The sequence below is a fragment of the Eurosta solidaginis genome, chromosome 1 (assembly GCF_040869045.1).
Source record: "Eurosta solidaginis isolate ZX-2024a chromosome 1, ASM4086904v1, whole genome shotgun sequence".
In the NCBI taxonomy this organism is placed as follows: domain Eukaryota; kingdom Metazoa; phylum Arthropoda; class Insecta; order Diptera; family Tephritidae; genus Eurosta; species Eurosta solidaginis.
In genome coordinates, this window is record NC_090319.1 from 33,627,966 (window position 1) to 33,650,475 (window position 22,510).

Consider the following 22,510-nt stretch of genomic DNA (forward strand, 5'->3'; position numbering starts at 1 on the left):
CCAAAGCTCGCTAATAGCCCGAATCTCCATCTTTACAACCAAAACTTTATGTATAGATTTGGATTCCAAATAAAAGCGAAAAAGGGACCCGTACATAAAAGCAGCAATTAGAAATAATATATATAATGTGTGTATGCATGGTTAAAAGGCGTACATAATTTTCAACCGACCTTTGTGGCTTTACGATTTTTGAAAAGGCGCAATGCCACGCCCCAGGCAGTATAATATATTTGGCTAAAATTGTAACGCCCCCTACAAGGGAGGGCATAACACCCTATATCCTCTCAATTATTCGAAGTAGCTATTCTATAGAAAGTGAAATGGAGGAGAGTGCCATGAAGAGGAAGACCGAGAGAAAGCGGAAATTACAAGAAAACAACAGAGAAAGAAAGAAAGAAGAGGGTATGAAAGAGAGTAATACGGAAGGATGGAAGGATCACATTTCAAATGTGGGCGAAACTAATTTTTACTCAGTTTGCTAGTTAATAATCATATTAAGGCTTTCTGCCCAGAAAGTGGTTCTATCGGTATAGAGATTTCGAAGCTTAGTAAAAGGGATCCCTTCACTAAGTTGAGCGGGGAGGATGGAGGAAGACTTAAACTACCTTGGTGCTTTATTTTGTTTTGTTGATTTTCCGACAGGGTGGATAAATGATGTACATATATTGGAACGATTTCCCGTCATCCCTTGTCAAATTTGGTTTCGAGACAAGCCGGTTTCGGCGTTGTGCCATCATCAGTGTCGATTTTCGTTCTGATCTGTTGTTGGCGTTTGTCCTGTATTTATAGTTCGTAAGTACATGAACAAGTATTGTCAAAATTGGTGCTTGTGTATATTTAGGTATGTGTATGTGCTGTGTACTCATTCACAACCGAGGGTGGGTTTTACTGATCGAATTGTGTAGCTGACTGAGGCAGGTAAAAGTCCGTGATTTTAGTGGTTTAACCGTCTTTGTGGGTTTGTTGTTTTTGAGCGTTAATTGTTTTGTGTTTATTTGTTGTTGTGTGTTTGTCTGTTGTACCTGTGTGACTACTTTGTTTCTTGTAAACAAGTTTTAAAAGCTCGAATATTGTGTCAGAAGTTGTGTTTATCTGTTCGTTTATTATTCTACCGTCGAATGTTTTCTGTTTGTAGATTTCCATGTTTTCGAGTACGATGACGTGGGCCTTTTGCTTGTATGTGAAGAAACCTAACTGTTTTATTGATGTTTGCTAGGGAACATTCATTTTCGACCATGTGATTCGCGGAGTTAGACTCTGGTATAATGTTTGGATTCCGTGTTTTTTTGTTGTAATCTCTAATATGCTCTCTCAACCTCGTTCTTATTTGCCGTCCTGTTTGTCCTATGTAACTATATTGACATCCGCAGGTAAGCTTGTATACGCCGTGGCTGCTAAACGGATCCTCTGAGTTAGTGCTAGTTCTTAGCTTCCGCCCTTGATTGTTCGATGTTTTGAACGCTGTGTTAATGTTGTATTTTTTAAAGAAGTTTGCCAATTTATATGTTGCTTTTCCAGTATATGTATATATCAGCGCCCCTAATTGCCGTGCAGTTATTGCAAAACACGAATAACTGACGTGACTTGTTAAGCAGCGACCAAAATTGCCTCGGCGGCTAAGCGCCAATCAATGATGATGATGACTTGAGGTCAAGACGTTTCAAGGTCACTTGAATTCAAAAATTAATTTTCTCATGATCCGTTATGCTTTGGAATGTGTGATATCACGTATAAGCATCAAACGAACAGAGCAGCGAAACTTCGAATAGTGTTAAGGGCCCATTACTGATACTTAGCATAGACTTGACTTGGCTTGAGGACTGTCACTTACAGTTCTGTTAAATGAACATTGCATGTTACTGATTTCTCAAAACTTAGCAACACTTAACTTGACTTAGAAGTCTGTTGAATTTTGATTTTCTATGTAAGTTCTAAGTGACGTTTACATTTTGAGATGCCATTTGTTTGTTTCCATTTCATTTTGACATTTTGTCATACAAATTGACATTTATTTAAAAATAAATTTCAACGCTGATTATGATGCCAGGTTGTATGCGCCAAGTGGAGTATAATCGTGGCTAAGTGGCCAAGTTTACGCCAAGTCAAGTCAAGCCTATGCTAAGTATCAGTAATGGAGGCTTTAGATTGTTCTCTGACGCCCACGTCATATCCATCTCTTTCTCTCTATAACCCTCAACCAAACTCACTCTCACTCGAGCGCTCCTACAATACGCTGATGCACTGACAACTGACCGGAGTCCAAAAGGCCAGGTGGTAACTAATCATCATTCATTATTCAATTTAATTAAGTAATATAAAATCTATCGATTATGTAATGTGGATAATGTGTTTGTTGTTCATCATCATTGGGATCGGCCTTAACAGAGAACACTCCCATGTAATTTCAATAAATAAATTTTGCATGTTGCGTGCATAGCTAACGTGGTGGTTTTGCAAATGAAAGGAGATATTAGAAGACATATTTACATATTGGTATGTATGTAGGTTTGAATTTGTGTGCTTAGAATTACTTAAAGTAATTTAGCAAATTAGCACAAACTTCAGATGCTCTTGCTTAAAAGCCCAGCTAATCTTGTCATACCCATGTCCATATATAATAGCTTATTCAACATCAAAAATTCTTATCGAATCTACCAGAAAATGCGGCACTAATTTACAAAGGACCTGGCTAAATTTGCATATTTATTATTATGATCAAATCAAGCGAAACTTACTTCATCTATAAGATAAGTCAGAAATCTTTCACATAAATTTATACTATTCAAATACAAATGCTGTTTTTTAACTGTTCAGTGGACATTTGGTAGCTATCATGTCGACAAAACGCTTTACAGATTTATACTGTTTTCACACAGAAACTTAATGATCTCATTTCACCTGCTAATGAAATCGTAAATTTTTTGCTTTCACACAGAAGTAACTGCTCGATTAGTATGAAGGATGAGACAGACAATCATAGCGGAACGATACAAGGTGGGAGCATGGTGACATACCTACAAACAAAAAAAATTCCATGTACTTGTAAATTCGATGGACAAATGTCAAAATCGTACTGCGCCGGTAGTTGATGTATCAAATCAAATAAAAAAGGTTATAATCAGCTGTTCGATGCGGCCACCTTGTATCGTTCCGCCATGCAGACAATGACATTTGCTTTGACAAATGACATTTTTAAGCACTGAACCCACCAAAAACTAATGCGGCAATTACCCACCGACGTGTGCCGTACGTACGGACGTTGGTCGTACGAGGCACGTTTGACCGAACCCTCAAGCCCATACGAATCAATGTGTGCGTCTGTGTACATCTACATAAGATATTTGTGTGTGTATTGTTTACAGATAAGCACTGTTGCCATTGACCATTTTGCATCGCTTTGGAGATTTGTTCTCTCGTTTCGGATACGTTTTGAGTTCGTGAGTTATTATTTTAGGAAACAATTTTTTCATTTTTTCTCTTTTATACTCAGCGTGCTTTGCACACAGAGTATATTAACTTTGATTGGATAACGGTTGGTAGTACAGGTATAAAGGAATCGAGATAGATATAGACTTCCATATATCAAAATCATCAGTATCGAAAAAAAATTTGATTAAGCCATGTCCGTCCGTACGTCAGTCCGTCCGTTAACACGATAACTTGAGTAAATATTGAGATATCTTCACCAAATTTGCTACACGAGCTTATCTGGTCCCACAATAGATTGGTATTGAAAATGAGCGAAATCGGATGAAGACCAAGCCCACTTTTTATATATACAACTTTTTGGAAAACACAAAAAACCTGATTATTTAGTAAATAATACACCTAGAACGTAGAAATTTGACATGTGGACTGATATTGAGACTCTTGATAAAAACTTGAAACAATTTTTTTAAATGGGCATGGCACCGCCCACTTGTGATAAAATCAATTTTACAAATATTATTAATCATAAATCGTAACAAAATTCGGCAGAGAGGTTGCCTTTACTATAAGGAATGTTTTGAAGAAAAATTAACGCAATCGGTTAAGGACCACGCCCACTTTTATATAAACGATTTTTGAAAGGGTCCTGGACGAATAAAATAAGCTATATCTTTGCAAAAAAAAGGCTTTATATCAATGGTATTTCATTTCCCAAGTGGATTTATAACAATAAATAGGAAAAACTTCAAATTAAAAAAATGGGCGTGGCACCGCCCCTTTTATGACTAAGCAATTTTCTATGTTTCGGGAGCCATAACTCGAAGAAAAATTAACGGATCGTAATAAAATTGGGTACACAAATTTTCCCTATAGCAGGAAATATTTCTAGAAAAATGGTCGAGATCGGTTAAAGACCACGCCCACTTTTATACAAAAGATTTTTTAAAGGGTCGTAGACGAAAATAATAAGATATATCTTAACGAAAAATAACTTTGTATTAATATATTTTTACTTTCTAAATTGAATTATAACATTAAATTGGAAAACACTAAAAGTTTTGAAAATGGGTGTGACACCGCCCCTTTTATGACTAAGCAATTTTCTATGTTTCGGGAGCCATAACTCGAAGAAAAATTAACATATCGCAATGAAATTGTGTACATATATTTTCCTTATAGCCGAAAATATTTCTAATAAAAATGGACGGGATCAGTTAAAGACCACGGCAACTTAGATATAAAAGATTTTTAAAAGGGTCGTAGACTAGAATAATAAGCTATAACTTAGCAAAAAATTGTTTTGAAACAATGATATTTCATTTATCAAGTTTTATTGTAAGAGGAAATGGGGAGATTTTTTTTTTTTTAAACAGGCGGTGCCACGTGTTATGTAGAAAAGTAATTTATCTGAAATGAAATGTACAATTGAAGCTCGCGCTGAGTATATAATGTTCGGTTACACCCGAACTTAAGACACCTTTACTTGTTTTGGTTAAGTATATGTTATGGCTAAGTCAAGTCTGCCTATAGCTTAAAGCACTAAAGAAAATCTTTTCTTACGTTGTTCACTATCCAAGTGTACCTGTTGCACTGCATACGGTCTATTTCAAAGCACAAAATTACGTTCCCTCTCCGTCGGTAGAGTTTTATTGACAAACGACACGATAGCCGAAGCTGGCTGATGTATATCCAAATCACAAAAAACATGACACTGATTATCCTTTGATTTTGGTGAATTACGCGCCACAAAAGCAAATATCGTTTTCTTTAAACCACCAACAGTAGATGATGTCGCTTTCGTGTTCTTGACTTCATCCTCCGCCGTCGTAGTCAATTGCATCGACCAAAGGCGATGATCTGGATCTATGGCACAAAATGAAATACTGTCGGCAGGATAGTGTTTGCGGAAGAATTTTTTACGCGTATTATCCGTTAGAGTAATTCCTTGTTGAGTGACCTTGAAATGCACCTCCGTTGGTACGGGTAACGGTTGTTGTGCATACAACTGACGTATAGCTTTACGTATAGCTTCTACACCGGTGAGCGATTCTGTATCGGATGAGAAAAGCCAGACTACATTGCATGCTGCACCTTGTGTTAGCAATTGTTTTTGTGCGCTTGTTGGTTCAATCAGCGAAGGTACCAAATCATGATCGGGTATACGCAGTAAACAAGGCAAGGCCAACTTATTGATCGAATGCTCATAGATCAGAGCTGAAAGCGATGTGAAAACTGGTTCATTAGCGCAACTCTTCAAACGTACACCATGTTTTGTAGGTTCAATAAGGAAATGACGCACTAAATCATCGGGTTGCCCCGTAAGTTCACTATTTGGAGGTGGTTGATGAACGCGCATAACTAAACCATAATTATCCTTATAGGTGGTTGAGTTGCGCACAATAAATGTGCCAGGTTCGGCATGTAAGAGCAGTTGTACAGCTTCTTCGCGTGATAAATTCGGTTTATACCAATATTTGGAGGAATCTTTGGCAAATTTGACCAGATGTGCCGCTACCTCTTGTGGTTCACTATTTACCAATGACATATTGGAGTCAAGACGTGGACGACAACTTGTACGATAAATAGTCTCCGAGGAATAGTTATGCAAGTCGAGCATTGATTTCCCATTTGGCAAGTCCATTGTCGGCGTACGGCGTTGCGATGGTAGGGGGCTATGTGAATAACCACCAACACTACCCATGGGACTGTTTTTCCCACCACCACCGCTATAAGCAGCATGCGGTGTACGTGGCGTAACGGGAAATGCTGGTGTTTCGGGGCGTGCAATGTATGGTGATGGCAAAGGTGAAATCTTACCAGTTCCAACCGTAGACGCCACATTTGGCGTTGGGCCAATTGGCAACGACAATGCTGAAGTCGTCGCATAATCCGTAATTGACAATTCTGGTTCGAATGTGTTACGATTGACTGCATATGCAGTGCTGGTGGTGTTGATTTGGTGCTGCTGTTGTTGTTGTTTATTTGTTGTAGCATAAATGGGCTGTTGCTGTGTTGTTGACAAGTCGTTGCGGCTGCGTGCAACAACAGCGGCTCCCAATGAGCTACGATTATTATTTGTTGTTGTTACATACTCATTGTTGCTACTGCTGTCAAAGCCATAATCATAACCAGACGCATTTCCATTTCCATATGTGGCATACTCTAGACGACGTTGCTGTTGTTGTTGGTGTTGCGGTTGCAGTTGTTGTGTTGGCGATGGCGTTAGTGATGGCGAATATTGCCTCCGCTGTGAAGGTTTTATCGTACGCTTTTCCACTGTACTATAAAGTGATTCGTATTGTTGTTGTCGTGGTTGCGGTTGCTGCTGTGTGCTAATTGTGTGATAATTACGTTCCACATATGTTGTTGCTGCATTTGTGCCAGTTGGCGTAATGTTGACGACCTCGCGCTCTACTGGTATTTCGCGTGTAATATATTGTTGTTGTTGTTGCTGTAAAGGCGACGTACGATCCATGTTGTGGGCGCGTCGTGGAGGTTGTGGTGGTGCTTCATCATCCAAATTCAAATGGAATTCAAAATCATAATTGAATTTACGTGAATTTGGTGATTTGCCGTTGGTTGCTGTTGTTGGTACTGTCGAACCGGGCGTACGATAATGTTCGCGCATTACTTTTTCACGACGTTCGCGTAAAAGCTCTTCAAAATCATCGCGTGGTTGCGTTTTGCGCTCGACAGCACTACCGTCAATTGTGTCGCCAACATCAAAACCGCTAAAATACATATTGTTGTTGTTATATTTTCTAGTAGTGCTACCATAGCCGTTGTTATTGTTGTTGTAACCGCTGATATTTCCATTTAAAGTATTGTCGCGGCCAATGCCGCTCCTGCTGCCGTCCGCGCCCCTAAACAAGCTATCATTGTCACTACCATATTTGTAATGGTATGTGTTGGCGATTGTATTTGTATTGGTAGATCCGTTGTTGCGCGTAGGTGATCGGCTATTGAGCGTTTTGCGCACCAATATTGGACTGGTGAGACGTGGCTGAGCTTTGATTGTCGTATTCGTATTAGTTTTATCTGTGCTACTTCCCGTTACAGGCACTGTTGTCGATTTTAATGTAGCTGTTAATCCATTAGTGTTGTTGTTGTAAGCATATTTCGTATCATAATTAGTACCGGAATAATGCTGATTTCTATTTACATCAACATTTATATCCGCTTTCGTTGGCATTGTTCCTACTCTCGTGGTCATAGTACCGTAACCGCCGCCATCGAAATCGATATCACGTTGATTTCGATATCGCCCACCGGGTGCAGGATTTGCATTAACACTACGCAATGGCGTTGATGTTTTATTATTTATTTGGCCATAACTAAATGGCAACGAATTTTCACGCGCGTGATATGGTATGGCACTATTATTGTTATTGTTGTAATTGCTTAAGCTATTAGCTTTAAAATCTTCACCATTGCCCGTCACTACGGAGACATCATCGTATGGCGACCGCATAGTTCGCGGATATTCACAAGACTGCTTAGTCGTACTTTTGCTCTGAACTGTTGCTCCGTTGCTGGCATTAAGCTATTAGCAGTTAGTCCACACACATAGAATGAATACCTCAATACAAATACTCGCAGATACACGTTGTCTGACACCATCCCACTCACAGATACCTACATACATATGAAAATACCTGAAAATACACAATCTGTGTACAAGTATCTTTTCGCTTCGTTACGATTGCCCTCGCGTTTTATTGTTTGTGGGCATACTTAACTACACTGAGCGGAAACAATGAATAATTTTAACCAGCTTGGGCTATGTTAGGTTAGGCCCTTCATAAATAACGTAACTGTATTTCTCCTATATGTATCTAATGATGGAGTGAATCCTTGAAGCTATTAGTCGGCTTCAAGATAACATGTCTCCGGGGCCGGACTTAAATATGTTCTTAGTCATGAGGCTCCAATATTCACGAACTTTTTTAATACATATGTATATGCTCTGTTGAGGTAGCATTTTGGTGGCGTCAGACTTGGGTACCATTGTCAAAGCCTGATTAAAACCCCGACGAGCCATCGGAGCACTGCTTGACCGCCGCTTAAGTTCCCGAGAGATAATAATAATAATTTACAACAGGGGTCTACTGCTCATAAGCGTCGAAAAATATCGGGAGAGGTTTCAACCTCATTATTAATAATCCGAAGGTGGAAAACAAAATTTAAGTCGTTCAAGAGATATTAACCCAAAACCGAAAACGACTCCGGGCCCAGAATATTTTTCCGCAGAGCATCTGTTTGCAATGGCGATCTTTGGCCGCGCTTACAAAAAATTACCCTGGCCGGTCCACCAATGGTGTGGGACCAAAATTAAATCCGTGCAAAATCCTTTGTACAGAATTTTCTTCCCTGGACACAAAAAAAATTACAAATATCTCCTGATATCCGCCTTTGAATTAGTAATACTGAGGTCAAGACACGTCGTTTGACACCAATCCCGATATTTTTGGAAGCGTGTTAGAAGTCGACCCCTGTTGAAAATTATAACCTCATTACTATCGCTTCATAAGGGAGATGACATCGACATGCTGCCCGCAGTAAATTCTTAATGTACTTGCTTAGTGTGTGCAGGAAACTCGGTCTTTTGTCGCTCTACCAGTGTAGTAGCATTTACTATATATAGCTTCAATAATGCTGCCCGACTTCACGATTTTAAATCAGCTCTACTTCATAATTTTTATTTTTATTTTTGAACAGAGAATTCGTAGAGCATGTTTTTGATATTATGGTGGCGCCGTGATTTTTAAGCGTCATCCTGATCCTCTGTCGGCCCAAAGGCTCAGGTGAACAGCATGCTGCAGAGCACCGCATTTATTTGGATCGTGGTGAGCAGTTCGTTTAAAGGCTTCAAATAAAGTACTTGGTGGCTCAGTATTTTTTCTCAACACAAAGCCAATACCATGAATGGGCTATTTTTTTATTCTTTACATTCATTTATTCATTAATTGGCGCTAACCGCTCAAACGGCTACGACATCCACCAAGGCGCGGTAGTTGCTTCTTCGTTGGCTAAAGAAGAAGGCAGTTTTTTCTATACATGGTTACTGTAATAGACGGAACACGACCCGATTAACTTCATGCCTTGCCTCATCCATCGCACTCCCATAAAAGCTGTAATGTCATTCTTGGCATACGCGACGACATCTACAAGCCGATTATCGGTATTTCGCCTCTTAAAATATTGCTACGGTCGTCATCAGAAGAAAGTGATCTTGTCCGAGGATCCTGTGAGATTTTGGAGAGTGTTTTTGCGTTATAATATTTTCTAAGTGTATCAGATCATAGGCAAAATAAATATATAGGAACCTATGCATGTATGGATGATGATCCCTCTTTCCACGTACAACCCATATCTGTCACAACATATACTCCTTCATGGAATCATACACATATTCACTTTGTATGTGTGAGCAAATACCAAAAATATTTTAGCTCTCTAAAAATTCAGAGACTCATGATCACAAATATACATGAAAACATATCTGCCCAGCCAACATTCGAAAGATTGATCTCTGATGATCGAGTAGCCTTCGTGTCCAGCACGCGCCAAATTTAGAAATCCAAATGTAAGAAATTGAAAAACTTTCCCATTTAGAAACAACTGGTAGAGTGAGTTCTAGAAAACTTCTAATATTTGCGAATGGGGCAGAGTAATTTTGTAACATAGGACTTGGCTTTTGAGAGGGGTTTTTAGTATGGTCATGAATAAACTTCTGGTAACTTTATTGACACATCCAATGTATGTGAGATCCTTACGCACGTGGACGGGCTATTCAAACTTACCTAAACGAACACATTGTCCCCTTACTTCACTCTTCTCTGGAGAGAGTTAGATATATCAATGTGAACTTGAAGAGAGAAATTTTCTACCCTTTTAGTTCACAAAGTTGCAATGGAAGTTCAGAATTTCCGATTTAAGTTCAGATAGTTAATATTGAAGCTCACAAAAAAATGAAGTTCAGAATTTCAATTTGTAGTTCAGCAAATTACAATTGAAGTCAATGTTTAAAATTGAAGTTATGTCATGAAAAGTTTCTCAGTGAAAATTCATCTGTCTGGCAGCTGCCGCGGCATGCCGCTCGGAGTCGGAATAAAATATGTAGGTCCCATCTCGCCAATTTACACGGCTCAAATTGTAAAAGAAACTCGGTCGTAATCTCCTATGTGGGTCGATTTGTAAGGACGAAAGTTAACCGATATCGCGCCATCGATTTTTCGATAGGATTTGGGCTCAGGAAAAAAAGTTCCACTACGTATACCCAAAAAAATAATTTTCGAGCCTGCGAAATTTCATTTTTTTTCGACTATGATTTTTAAGGTTTTTTTTCATGACCTACTAAAAAAATTTTAATATGACCAAAAATGTCCGCTCAAAACTTTGGCGGTAACAGTTTTCTGAAAAAAAAAAAAATTTTTCAGGGTATACATGAAAATTTTACAATCAAATATAAATTTTTTTAGTAGGTCATGAAAAAACCTTAAAAATCAAAGTCGAAAAAAAGTAAAAAAAAATGAAATTTCGCTGGCTCCAAAATTATTTTTTTTGGGTATACGTAGTGGAACTTTTTTTACTGAGCCCAAATCCTATCGAAAAATCGATGGCGCGATTCGGTTAATAAATCGACCCAGTCTAATATATAAATTTGTTTTATAAGGTAATATAAAATAGAATAAATTTAAATCAATTTCGTTAAATTTTTATTTCAATTTCATCAAATTAAATTAAATTTTAAACAATTACATAAAAATAAATAAATCAAACTAAAATATATTAAACTAAAAAATGTTCAAACTAAAATAAAATAGTTTGGTACCGGAGCGTACCGGATCTGTATCCGGCAAAGGACCATTACATCTATAACACTCCCCAAAGCCTTCGGGGAGCAACCTTATCGCTACAACAACTACAACAACAACAACAAAATAATAGTAAAAGACTTCGTTTATTTGGGAACCAGCATCAACACTAGTAACAATATCAGCTCTGAAATCCAGCGAAGAATCACTCTTGCCAATAAATACTACTTTGGACTAGGTAGGCAATTGAAAATGAATGAAATAAATTCTACTTTGGACTAGGTGGTAGGCAATTGAAAAGTAAAGTCCTCTCTCGGCAAATGAAAATCATACTCTACAAGTCGCTTATCGTACCAGTCCTGCTATATGGTGCAGAAGCACGGACCATGACAGCATCAGATGAAGTGGCTCTGGGAGTGTTCGAGAGAAAAGTTCTTCGAAAGATTTATGGACCTCTACGCGTTGGCGATGGCGAGTACCGAAGAAGATTTAATGATGAGCTGTACGAGCTATACGCAGACATCAACATAGTCCAGCGAATTAAAACGCAGCGGCTGCGCTGACTAGGCCATGCTATGCGAATGAAAGATGACGCTCCGGCCAAGAAAGTGTTTCTATCGGAACCCGCATATGGAAGCAGAGGTAGAGGGCGGCCCCCACTCCGTTGGAAGGACCAGGTGGAAAACGATTTAAACTCTCTTGGTGTGAACAATTGGCGCCGGTTGGCAGAGACATGGAGCGACTGGCGCGCCTTGTTGGGTGGCCATAATCGTTTAAACGGTTAAGCGCTAATTAAGTAAGTAAGTGAAACCAGTATTCCTTATTGCTTACCACCTCTTATGCCAGTTTTGGATGGTTTTTTTTTAAGTTTGCCGATTGATTAATTGAATGAATAGGAATTTGTATTTATGGAGCAAAACAAAATAGTGGGGCTTCGCGCTCGCTGGCTTGTGTATTTGGTCGAGACTAAAGGTGTTTAATTTGATTGCTTTATAATGCTTTACGTGGTATTATTATTATTTTTATTTTTTCGCTTTTTTTTTAATTACCCAGACAAAGTGATGTCATCCCCACTCGCACAATCAAACAATGAATGTTTCTCTCTGATTGCTCTATCTTGTGGTTCATGGAGAGCTTCAAGGTGTACATGGTTAACGTTTGGTACTACTCCAATAGATTTCTAGCAAGCCGAGGTGGATAGCAAGCAAAAATGACTGTTTGTCTTTCGCTCTGTTTGCCTATATACATATGTTTGTAGCGAAATCTGCTCATCTGGAATATTTCAATGACCTAGCGTGCGACATAGGCGATTTTACTCTATAAAACTCATATCAACTCCGGGATCTTTATGGCGACTTCGATTCTATGTACTTGATTCTCAAGCAATGCATTGTTGAACTTTGTAATCAATTGAAAATATTACAGCTGCACAAAGAGCATCCACACACAATTGAAAGGGTCATATTTAAACTTTTTTTTTTGTTTTTTGTTTTATTGCTCATTTCTCCCCGTTAGCCTCGCGTACTTTGATTGGAAGAGTAACAAGTTTGTATGCATACCTTCTAGAATATACATACATACATATATTTGTATCTATGTACATATCTATATTTGAAAATGCACATGGCCTATATGTTTTAATATGGATGTGCTGGCACGCTTGGCATATTTTCATTCATTTTTTTTTCATTATTATTGATTGCGGCTTTTACTTTCCTACTTCAGAGATAAATTCTAGGTAAATGCATTAAACTCAATGAATAATAAGAGGATCGTGTTTGATTCAAGAGCACGGTTGCCACACTATGTTTTCATTTGGGACCAAAATTCATCGAAAAAAGGACCAAATCTCAGGAAAAAGGACCAAATTTTTGTTTTATTTGATTGTTCACAAAAGTGTTGTAGTCGTTGTTAAATATAAAATTTCAGGATTTTTCCATGGTTTCCTATACAAAATTTTAATAAACTTAACGAATAGTAGACTTTATTCAAACTGCACAAACAAAAACCACTACGTTTAGGTGTATATTTTCAAATTTTTAGGATAAGTCTATGCCTTCACTAACTATACGTTTTGAATGTAGTTTTGCTGACAAAGCTCTTAGTTCCAGCATTATGTTGTTAATTGGAAAGAAATAAAATGTATAGCGCAGTTAGGTTTTAGTAAGAAAAGGCTACAAAATTTGCGTTTTGGTGTAGCCGACCTAGGAGCAAACTTAGTAAATCATCAATGTTGCTTACTTTTTCCCCTGAACGTTGAAACGTCTTAAAAGTTTCAACTGTGCAATAACGGAACCTGATTACATTTAAGTAGGTACTAGAAATTAATTAGCAGCCTTGTTATTGAAGTTTATGGGGTTCTGTACCTACGAGAATAAAACACAAAACACTTCTTTCGAAATCAAATCTTGTTTACATTTGCTTCAAAATCTGAATATACATAAGACTAAATTTGTTCAATAGCGTTTCATTATTCATTTATAAAGTCACCGCTTTCAAAAAGTAGTCCTGCCATGCTTACAGTTAAAATATTTCTTATACCAAGCTACTTAGTTCTCAAGTATTCGGCGCGCCTTAACACTACAATACTCCTGAAACACCACAATACTCCTGCAATTTTTAAATAGGATTTCTTTGTAAAATATTTTGAAAGTGTTACCAAACATAAAAGCAATTAGTTTCATTATTTTATTCAGTTTTCAATTCAAATCTTAACTCTACGGCCATCGTAATGGCTCCATGCCATTGCTTCGCCTAAAATATATCCTATAAAATATCATTGGTTTGGTTCATTTTATTGACTGAGCAATTTTTGTGGTAAGGTTTCCATATACATAAGTAAATTGAAAATTATATGTGTGATGAAAGTGTGCCAACTGTTGTGGGCAGAGTTGTGAATTTTAACCTCAGTGAAAAAGGAAGACAAGTACCAAAATCTTGGCTACTGCCTAAAAATTACCAAAATTGAAAGAAGTAAGGAAGACTAAGTTCGGGTGTAACTGAACATTACATACTCAGCTGAGAGCTTTGGAGACAAAATAAGGGAAAATCACCATTTAGCAAAACAAACCTAGGGTGACCCTGGAATGTGTTTGTATGACATGGATTTCAAATGGAAAGTATTAAAGAGTATTTTAAAAGAGAGTGGGCCATAGCTGTATAGGTGGACGCTATTTCGGGATATCGCCATAAAGGTGGACCAGAGGTCACTCTAGAATGTGTTTGTACGATATGGGTATCAAATTAGAGGTATTAATGAGGGTTTTAAAAGGGAGTGGCCCTTAGTTGTATATGTGAATGCGTTTTCGAGATATCGATAAAAATGTGAACCAGGGTGACCCAGAACATCATTTGTCGGGTACCTCTAATTTATTTATATATTTAATACCACGAACAGTATTCCGGCCAAGATTCCAATGGCTTCTGATTTCGCCCTGCAGAACTTTTTCATTTTCTTCTACTTAGTATGGTAGGTGTCACAACCATTTTACAAAGTTTTTTCTAAAGTTATATTTCGCGTCAATAAACCAATCCAATTACCATGTTTCGTCCCTTTTTTCGTATTTGGTATAGAATTATGGAATTTTTTTCATTTTTCGTAATTTTCGATATCGGAAAAGTGGGCGTGGTCATAGTCGGATTTCGGCGATTTTTTATACCAAGATAAAGTGAGTTCAGATAAGTACGTGAACTAAGTTTAGTAATGATATATCGATTTTTGCTGAAGTTATCGTGCTAACGGCCGAGCGGAAGGACAGAAGTTCGACTGTGTATAAAAACTGGGCGTGGCTTTAACCGATTTCGTCCATTTTCACAGAAAACAGTTATCGTCTTAGAATCTAAGCCCCTACCAAATTTCACAAGGATTGGTCAATTTTTGTTCGACTTATGGCATTAAAAGTATTCACGCTCATTTTGAAATGTTCCTTTATTTTTGTATTTTGTTGCACCATATCATTACTGGAGTTGAATGTTGACATAATTTACTTATATACTGTAAAGACATTAAATTTTTTGTTAAAATTTGACTTACAAAATTTTTTTTTTTTAAGTGGGCGTGTTCGTCATCCGATTTTGCTAATTTTTATTTAGCACACATATAGTTATAGGAGTAACGTGCCTGCCAAATTTCATCATGATATCTTCAACGGCTGCCAAATTACAGCTTTTAATTTACCTTATTTTAAAAGTGGGCGGTGCCACGCCCATTGTCCAAAATTTTACTAATTTTCTATTTTGCGCCATAAGGTCAACGCACCTACGAAGTTGTATCGCTTTATCCGTCTTTGGTAATGAATTATCCCACTTTTTCGGTTTTTCGAAATTTCCGATATCAAAAAAGTAGGCGTGGCTGTAGTCCGATTTCATTCATTTTAAACAACGATCTGAGATGAGAACCCAGGAAGCTGCATACCAAATTTCATTAAGATACCTCAAAATTTACTCAAGCTATCGTGTTTACGGACGGACGGACGGACATGGCTAAATTAATTTCTTTTTTCGCCCAGATCATTTTGATATATAGAAGTCTATATCTATCTCGATTAGTTTATGCCGTTACGGACTACCGTTATGCGAACAAAGTTAATATACTCTGTGAGCTCTGCTCAGCTGAGTATAAAAAGGGACCAGCGAACCAAATGGGGTTGGAAGGGACCATTTTTGGTCCAAATGAACGAAAGGTGGCAACCGTGTTCAAGAGCATCATTTAAATGTAGAGAGAATTGATGTATACTTGTATAGGTGGATGTGGTCTTACAAATACATTTGCTACATATACATATAAATTTTAATATATGCATTAGACTGATACAAAAAACCAATTATCGTCCCAAAATTATCGAGTATCAAATACTACGATCGACATCAGGGCGGACAAAGCGACAGCTGTTTCGATTATAACCTGTACATCTCTTCTACATCTTTTTCTCACGGGAGTGAGCGCTGATGCAGGAGTGCGGGTTCAAATCCCATTTCCAAGAGAAGAGGTTTTGCAGAGATTTAAAAGGTATAATCCAAACAGCTGTCGTCTTGTCCGTCCTGATGTCGCGTATCTATATCTGGATGTTCGGCTGTATGCATTTTTGTAAATATAAATGAACTTCAGCCTTAGCAATTCACGTTTGTTTCATAAAATACTTGCTAACATATTTTGTGTCCTATTCTTTTGTTAATTTGCAGTTTCTAACTGTGAAAAATGTTAGAAAAGTACCAACGAGTGGGAAAATAATTTCACTTGCAAAGTGTGAAAGCACCCTCAGCCAAAGCTAATGTCGGATTGTTCTTTTTATGGTTTGCTTCCAACAAAAGTTGGAAGGTGTCTACTTTTCCATGTCAGATGGCGACAGTGTCGCTTGATCTGCTGTTCTCCATAAAAATACGTGCAGTCTACTCATCATGCATCTATATGAAAAATTGCTTATGTGACGGGGCTTTAAGAGAGGAGAATGCTAACTAACCACAATCATTTGCCATGCTTTTTGCACTGTTCGACCTTATGGATTTAAAAAAAAGAAATTTCGATAAAACAAAACAACATTCATAAACATAGATCATAATAATTAGATGCATAAATCATTATGACAAAATAAGGTGAGAAGGGGTAATTTCAATTGTTTGTTTTGTAGTTAGGTACTCGCCTAGACAAACAATTTACACTTGTTTTACCTCAATGACATCATTAAAATATCGTCAATGCTCTAAATTTTCGTATTACGTAGATAGGTATTTCCATTTTATGGTAGAACTTGTAATCAATCAGCTGAAATGCTGCTCGTTAGGTATATATGTATGTGTAGATACATTAGACTAGTTAAAACAAGTAAGGACGGGATTGTCTTCGGCTGTGCCGGTTGTATGGGATATATATTATATATAGCTCCGATCGAAATGATTTTTACAGAAAATCTTCTATGATATATTAGAATATATATCACCAAGTTTCACGTTTTTATATTGGAAACTAAGGCAGAAATGGCCAAAAATCTTTCTATCTGAACGATCGGTTGTATGGGATAGGTATATGCTCTATATGTACATATAGCTCCGATCAAAGTTATTTTTTTAGGAAATCTTCTATGATATATTAGAATAAATATCACCAAGTTTCACAGGTTTATATTGGAAATTACGGGAGAAATGGCTAAAAATCGTTTTATCTGAACGATCGGTTGTATGGGATATATACTATATATAGCTCCGATCAAAGTGATTTTTTCAGAAAATCTTCTATGATATATTAAAATATATATCATCGAGTTTCACGTTTATACTTTCTAAATTAAGGGACAAATGGCCAAAAATCTTTCTATCTGAACGATCGGTTATATGGGATATAACTATATATAGCTCCAATCAAAGTGATTTTTTCACGATATCTTCTATGTTATATTAGAATATATATCATCGAGATTCACGTTTATACTTTCTAAATTGCGGCAGGAATGACCAAAATCGTCTTATCTGAACGATCTGTTGTATGGGAGATATAGTTTATAGTAGTCCGATCCTACCGGATCCGACAAATGTCTAATATAATACAAAAATACATCCTTGTGCCAAATTTCATTGAGATATCTCAAAATTTTAGGGACTAGTTTGCGTTCAAACAGACAGGCGGACGGACGGACAGACGGTTATGGCTATATCAACTCAGTTCGCCGCCCTGATCAATTCGGTATACTTAATGGTGAGTCTATCTTCTATATTTCTCAACGTTACAAACATCGGACCAAAGTTCATATACCATTTCATGTTCATAAAAGGTATAAAAAATATATTTAAAAATATACGAGCCGGATCCGTGCGCATCTTGCGCAACCAATATAAAAGTCTCTTATCAAATATCAACAGCAATCAGCTGTTCTATCAATCAATTAAAAGGTACAGCTTGCGCTGCCATCTGGCGTACGAGAGCAACTGCCGGTAATGCAGTGCAAATATTCACAATAGTGCCATAATACAAATAGATTTCTTTGTGTGCTCACAATCGTTTATTTTTAGCAAATTATTTGAATAAAATATAGCTAAACAAAAGCACTACGACCAAAATTGCCCAAAGCTCGCCAATAGCCTGAATCTCCATCTTGACAACCAAAATTTTATTTATAGAGACTTGGATTCCAAATAAGAGCGAAGAAGGGACCCGTACATAAAAACAGTAATTAGCAATAATATATATGATTATTTGTCATTGTTGTATTTGTGGTTGTTGTAGCGATAAAGACATCCCACTTTGCTGGATATAGATCCGGTACGTTGCAGTAACAAGCACCGTTAAAGTACTATCCCGACCATCTCGAGAACGATTTAAAGTGACCACATTTAACCGTATAGGCGATCCCGTCCTCACACCCTAGATATTTCCATGAGAGTACTTGAGATCGCCAGAGTCAACCCTCAGTTAGGTGAGGTTGACAATTGGGTTGCGGAACCTGTAAAGCTTTGTAATGCGGTTATGAACTCCTTGAAAGCCAGCATCACCTCTTGTTGCATTTGATGTCAACGTTCTTTCTCGCGGTTGAAAATCGGCGTTCTTCATTGTACCGAGGACGCCGGTAGCACAATTTTTCCTCTGCTGCATTACGAAGTGCTTTGGAGATATGATCTCACCATTAATGCACTACGTTAGTTTGCCTCAGCGAGCAGGTGTGCAAGGCAAGTTGCAAAGTTACTGGCAGTTTGCAAAATACCGTGCACATACACAGTAGGGCTAAGGCGAGAGGGCGACGAAGCAATGTGGTCGCCAGGCGTTGGTGCAGTTCAAAGACGTGTCATCAAACCCTAGAAAAATTTAGCAAGGGATAGCCCAGGGTGGTGTCCTATCCTCACTCTTATTAACTTTTACATATCGAAGCTCCATTCCCCACCCGAATGAGCTAGCATTGTTTCCTACGCCGATGACTGCACGATAATGGTAACAGTTTCTGGCCTGATTGATTAGCTGTACTATACAATATGCAAATATCTCCCTTGTATTTCCAGTTTTGTCGCTTCGCACAGCTTGGTCCTATCACCGACAAAGTTTTCGGCTATCATATTCACTACGTGGACGAGGCAAGTACCGGTAATATTCCACATCCACATCTTTGGTATTACGCTTCCAATGGTATGCCACTCAAAAATAGCGGGAGTGCATTTTGGCGAGCGTTCATCCAAGTACCTAAAGCTCAGAGCAGTAACAAAATTGTCAAGTACCTCGCTGTTAGCACTTGGCCAAAGACAAAGAAACGTTCAGAGTCACTAATAACACAATTGAACATCCTCTTCTATGTTGTGCATTTCTGATATGGTCCCCAAGCTTAAAAGAACTACATTGGAGAAAGCTGCAGGCCTCATAACAGCCACGGGATGGCTTCCTTGTCATCAGAACATCATCTGCATAGTGAGGCTGAAATATTTCTCATGAAGGAGGGAAACGAAATGCTGAACAAACAGTTTCTGTTAAACACTCAAAAATTTGGGCATCCTAACATGTATACGTCTGATTGAAGAGGGCCGCCTCTTCGAGACATAGGAAGTCATCCGGCACACTATGAAGAAATCCGGTACACAATATTTCAGCCCTTTGAATCCAACGAGCATAAAAGGACCCCCAGCCTCATCCATGATGAGTCGGCAAAGCCATACGGCGATAAATGCTCGGCGAACCCAGTTCTCGGATATCGATGACAATTCAAGGCGAATTCAGTACAAGAGTGCTTGTTCTTACGATTTTCCTGGCAAAACTAGGTACAGCGAGATTCAAGGCGAATCCATACCAGATGGTGGCAAAGCGAATTCAACCAATTCGCCATACAGAAGAATGTCAAGTCAAAAGAAAATTTTCATTGATTTCGATTAACTGACATGTTGCAGTACAAGGCTTTGTATGGAAAATTATCAAGAAGAAGCAATCAGCTGTTGGGATAACACCACCTCTACTGAATTCGCCTTGGCGAGATTTCAGTTAAACGAAATCAATGCTAATGTTCTTTTGATTTGGCATTCTGCTGTACGGCGAATTTGGTTGAATTCACTTTGCTATCAACTTGTATAGATTCGCCTTGAGTGACTGCGAAGCACTGTAGCCGTTTCCCTTCCTCGCCTCGCGGCGCTCTTGCCCACGAACCGGAAGAAACATAAATTTGTTGCCGGGAAATTGGATCCGTATATGCAAAGGGACGCTGAATGTGTCCACGTCTAGCTTTCTTTTATTTTTTTGTTGTAAACTTCTAGCTCCGTAGAGAGTATTTTAGCCTCGATGAGAAGGTAATTCGAATCGTTGCTGGGACCCTAAATATTGCGGTATATCTAATATACTGGAGGCATATATGTATGTATCAGCCATTTGACAAGACGGAGGAAACTCATTTAACAAACATGTGGAATATTGGTGTCGCTATGGTGGAGTTATTAACAAAGTATGCAACGGAAGGACAGGAATCTGAGGATCGCCTCCCTCCACTCAAGGAAGTTACACATATATGACATACATATACCTACTATATACGCATGTTTAATAAAGCACAACAATAATTTACTTCGCGCCAATCAAATCAGTTTGTTGTTTTCACATGCAATATCTGTCGGTTTACATTATGCTCTGTTGATCGGTTTGCCAAATCACTATGTAAAGGGCCAATTAATGACAGCTGATCGAACCAACCTTATGGAAATCAATGTAATCCATACCATAACGCTAACGCCATAAGCATAGCCAACCAAGTTTTTGGTTTTTCGCCATATCCATAACCTAAAAATATTTGAGTTGGTGAATTTAATAACTTTTTGTAAATTTTATTTATTGCTTTGGATACGTTTTGATTAATAGACTTATATTTTGTGGTATATGTTTGTAATTTTTTGCGTTTTCTTCATTTTTATGAAATTATCACAACTTTTTGGGTTAAGGCACCAATAACTGATGCCAATTTGATATGGATAAGTAAAAATATGGTTACTACTATGCCGTTAGGGTTAAGGAAGTTTAACTGGCCCTTAATAAAGGTGTGAGAGCGAACTTCGAATGTTTGCTGATTTACGTCATTTACGTCTATAATGTGTAAAATAAATATTGAAAACAGTGAGAACAGCAAAAAAAAAAAATGATAGTGCCAAAAGACGCGCTACGAATTGGAAATCTATTTAAAAGGCTATAGCGGAAGATCAATATAGAAAAAAAATAAAAACAAAGATCTTACTATGAGTCACTTATACGTCAGCAGCGGCTACCTAGTGAAGGCTTTTTGGCAGCGTCTTTCGATATATGTATGTATAAACAGATTTTAGGAGATTAGGGGAGCCCACATTCATTTCAGCGATACTAATGTATGGCGCTCATATCAGCTGACTGCGGACATTCAACAATCTTAGATGACATGGCAAGATGACGATTAAGTGGTGTATAAACTGATATAACATCGGATACGGACTATATTACGACAGTTGTTGACTACCACACCGAACGAAAAACATAGCCAAGCCAGCGTAGCCACTGTGTTATAATTTGCTGGACCATGTTGATGTCTGCGTAAAGCTCGTACAGCTCATCATTAAATATCTTTCGGTACTCGCCATTGCCAACCCATAGAGGTCCATAAACCTTTCGAGGAACTTTTCTCTCGAACACTCCCAGAGCCGCTTGATCTGATATTGCTATGGTCCATGCTTCTGCACCATATATCAGGACAGGTACAATAAGTAGAGCACGTAGAGTACTTTTCAATTTGTCTACTTAGCCGAAAGTACCATTTATTGGCAAGAGTTTACTGGACTTTAAAGCTGATGTTGTTATTTGTGCGAATGATGGTTAAAAATAAAAGAAGTATTTTTATATTTCGAAACTATGGTTGCAAACAGTGGCGTGATTGCCAGGGCGCAAATGCGCCTAATGAGGACAGGTACTACGCATTGCCCTGATTCGCCATCAATCCCATATTTTCCCCTTTTCTTTTCGATTTGGAGTAAACAGAACCTACGGTACGGGTGTGATGATATCAATGCCGTCAGTATACGACAGTAATTGCACGCTTTTATAGAATATTGTTCAAAAGCGGTTAAGTTCTGCAGCTTGTATTATTTTTTCTAGGCACCCTGTCTGAAACGTCGTTTAGTTTCGAACGACTTGGAGAGGTGGTTCACAGGACCACCTGGGAAATGTTCAGGGGTTTACGAGAAGCTTTTTCTTTGCACTCCGTAATGTAATGGACGTTCGTAATCGCTTCTGTTTCACTATAACTTACTCAAGCAGGTAAATATTAAAAAAATTCGTCAAAATGTATCTT

At 38.0% G+C, this 22,510-nt stretch overlaps 1 protein-coding gene across 2 annotated transcripts in view; it reads right to left on the reverse strand.

The window, feature by feature from the left end:
- by (blistery) overlaps positions 1 to 7,969 on the reverse strand; it is a 31,698-nt gene extending 23,729 nt beyond the window's left edge. The window contains exon 1 of one of the 2 annotated variants that reach the window (XM_067785339.1): positions 5,012 to 7,969. In XM_067785339.1, the coding sequence (XP_067641440.1) occupies positions 5,036 to 7,900 (2,865 nt within the window). In that variant the 5' untranslated portion in view covers positions 7,901 to 7,969 and the 3' untranslated portion in view covers positions 5,012 to 5,035. Of the gene's footprint in view, positions 1 to 4,989 lie in introns of both variants that reach the window. The other variant, XM_067785331.1, reaches the window with a different exon arrangement.
- Between the last annotated feature and the right edge of the window lie 14,541 nt (positions 7,970 to 22,510).